The sequence below is a fragment of the Frankliniella occidentalis genome, unplaced genomic scaffold (genome assembly GCF_000697945.3).
Source record: "Frankliniella occidentalis isolate FOCC.00 unplaced genomic scaffold, Focc_3.1 Scaffold27, whole genome shotgun sequence".
NCBI lineage: Eukaryota > Metazoa > Arthropoda > Insecta > Thysanoptera > Thripidae > Frankliniella > Frankliniella occidentalis.
The window spans coordinates 1384428-1385832 of NW_026267157.1; the positions used below are offsets into that span (position 1 = coordinate 1384428).

Here is a 1405-nt window from a genome sequence, read left to right on the forward strand (position 1 = left end):
CCCAAAAAAAAAGAAAACCCACAAACAAACACAAAAACTAAAATATTGAACCAAGTTCATTGTACTTCATCCTTGATATTTCGAATACATATAACTTGAATCAAGACATAAGCACTTAAAAAAAATCAAGGATCAAGTGCAATGTACTTGGTCTAAGAACTCAGGTTTCTGGGCGAATGCGAGAGGTTTAATAGATGATAGACCTATCTACTGGCGAAAACTTCATATTTTTCTTTTTCAGGGAACTTACAGAGGTGTCAATTGTGTGGTTCAGCTGCCCCCGTTGCGGCACTTCCCCTCGCTGCCCTACGGGCGCTACAAGGTCTACATCTTGGTAGGGTACTTCAAGTCGTCCAACCCGAAGGAGCTCAGGTCGTGCCTCAAGGCGATAGCCGACGTCGTTCCCAGAACTTGATATTCAAAACGCGGAGGAAGTGTTAAAACGAATTACAGAAAAAAAGAAAAAAAAGGACTTGACTAGATCATTTTTTTTCTTTTAATTCTTCTATAAAAACAACAATTTTATGTACAACAATCGTATACACTCGTATAGTATAGTTTAATATGCTGGGTGGTTAGTTCTCCCCGTCAACAGTCGTAGAGTGACTGCACCGCACCACACTCGTCCTTGTGAGAAATCGAAACGATATCGAAACGGCATATCGTTCCGTCACGTTTTTGATCGTTTACACATTGTTTCGATATCATTTCGACTTATCACTAATCACTAGTACGGGCGGGCTTGCCTGGCGGGGAGAATCAGCCAGGTGTACACACACAACATACTTTCACAATATCACCTTTGAAACATAACTGGGAAAAAATCAACAAAAGTAAAAAAACGAAAACAGACCACTTTTTTCCCTTCTCGAAATGACTAGATGACACGATGTTTTGTTTAAGGAACGTTAAAAAATTCTTGAGATAGTACACTACAATTTAAGTAATTATTTACAAATATGTTTTGTCACTCGGAGACCTGCGACCGTCTGCGAATGATTTTTTGTAGAATTCCGCAGTGCCACACCGATATCGAAATGATATCATGATTCTGAACTTTCAAAATCGTGTCAATAGTGGTTCAACACACTTCTTTTCCCAATTTCAAGTAGTGGAAAACAAAGCCTATTTACAAAGGAAATTTCTTTCAGCTACGCTTATTATTATTAAGAACTAACGTTTAGCGTTCATTTCACGAAAATGTGGACTCTAGCGCGCCGAGACGTTGAGCCGGATGCCGTCGATGGGGGTGGGAATGATGCAGCGAGGGTTCATCCTGGCCTCCTTTGGCATGTCGGCCGGCAAGGACACCTTGGCGCGGGACAGGATGGTGATGAGGGCCATCTTGACCTGGACGAGCCCCAGGCGCATTCCTGCAGGACAACAGTTTTCTATACTTTCTTAT

General features: G+C 41.6%; 2 protein-coding genes across 3 annotated transcripts in view; one reads left to right on the forward strand and one right to left on the reverse strand.

The window, feature by feature from the left end:
- Window positions 1-475, forward strand: part of LOC113211654 (uncharacterized) — an 8251-nt gene extending 7776 nt beyond the window's left edge. For both annotated transcript variants that reach the window (XM_026430100.2, XM_026430101.2), the window contains exon 4: window positions 242-475. In XM_026430100.2, the coding sequence (XP_026285885.1) occupies window positions 242-415 (174 nt within the window). In that variant the 3' untranslated portion in view covers window positions 416-475. The remainder of the gene's footprint in view (window positions 1-241) is intronic.
- A 3-nt stretch (window positions 476-478) lies between these two features.
- Window positions 479-1405, reverse strand: part of LOC113211656 (cytochrome P450 3A19-like) — a gene marked incomplete at its 5' end in the record, with an annotated part of 8189 nt that continues 7262 nt past the window's right edge. Inside the window, 1 exon segment of the mRNA XM_052265516.1 lies at window positions 479-1373. Within this exon segment, the coding sequence (XP_052121476.1) occupies window positions 1210-1373 (164 nt within the window).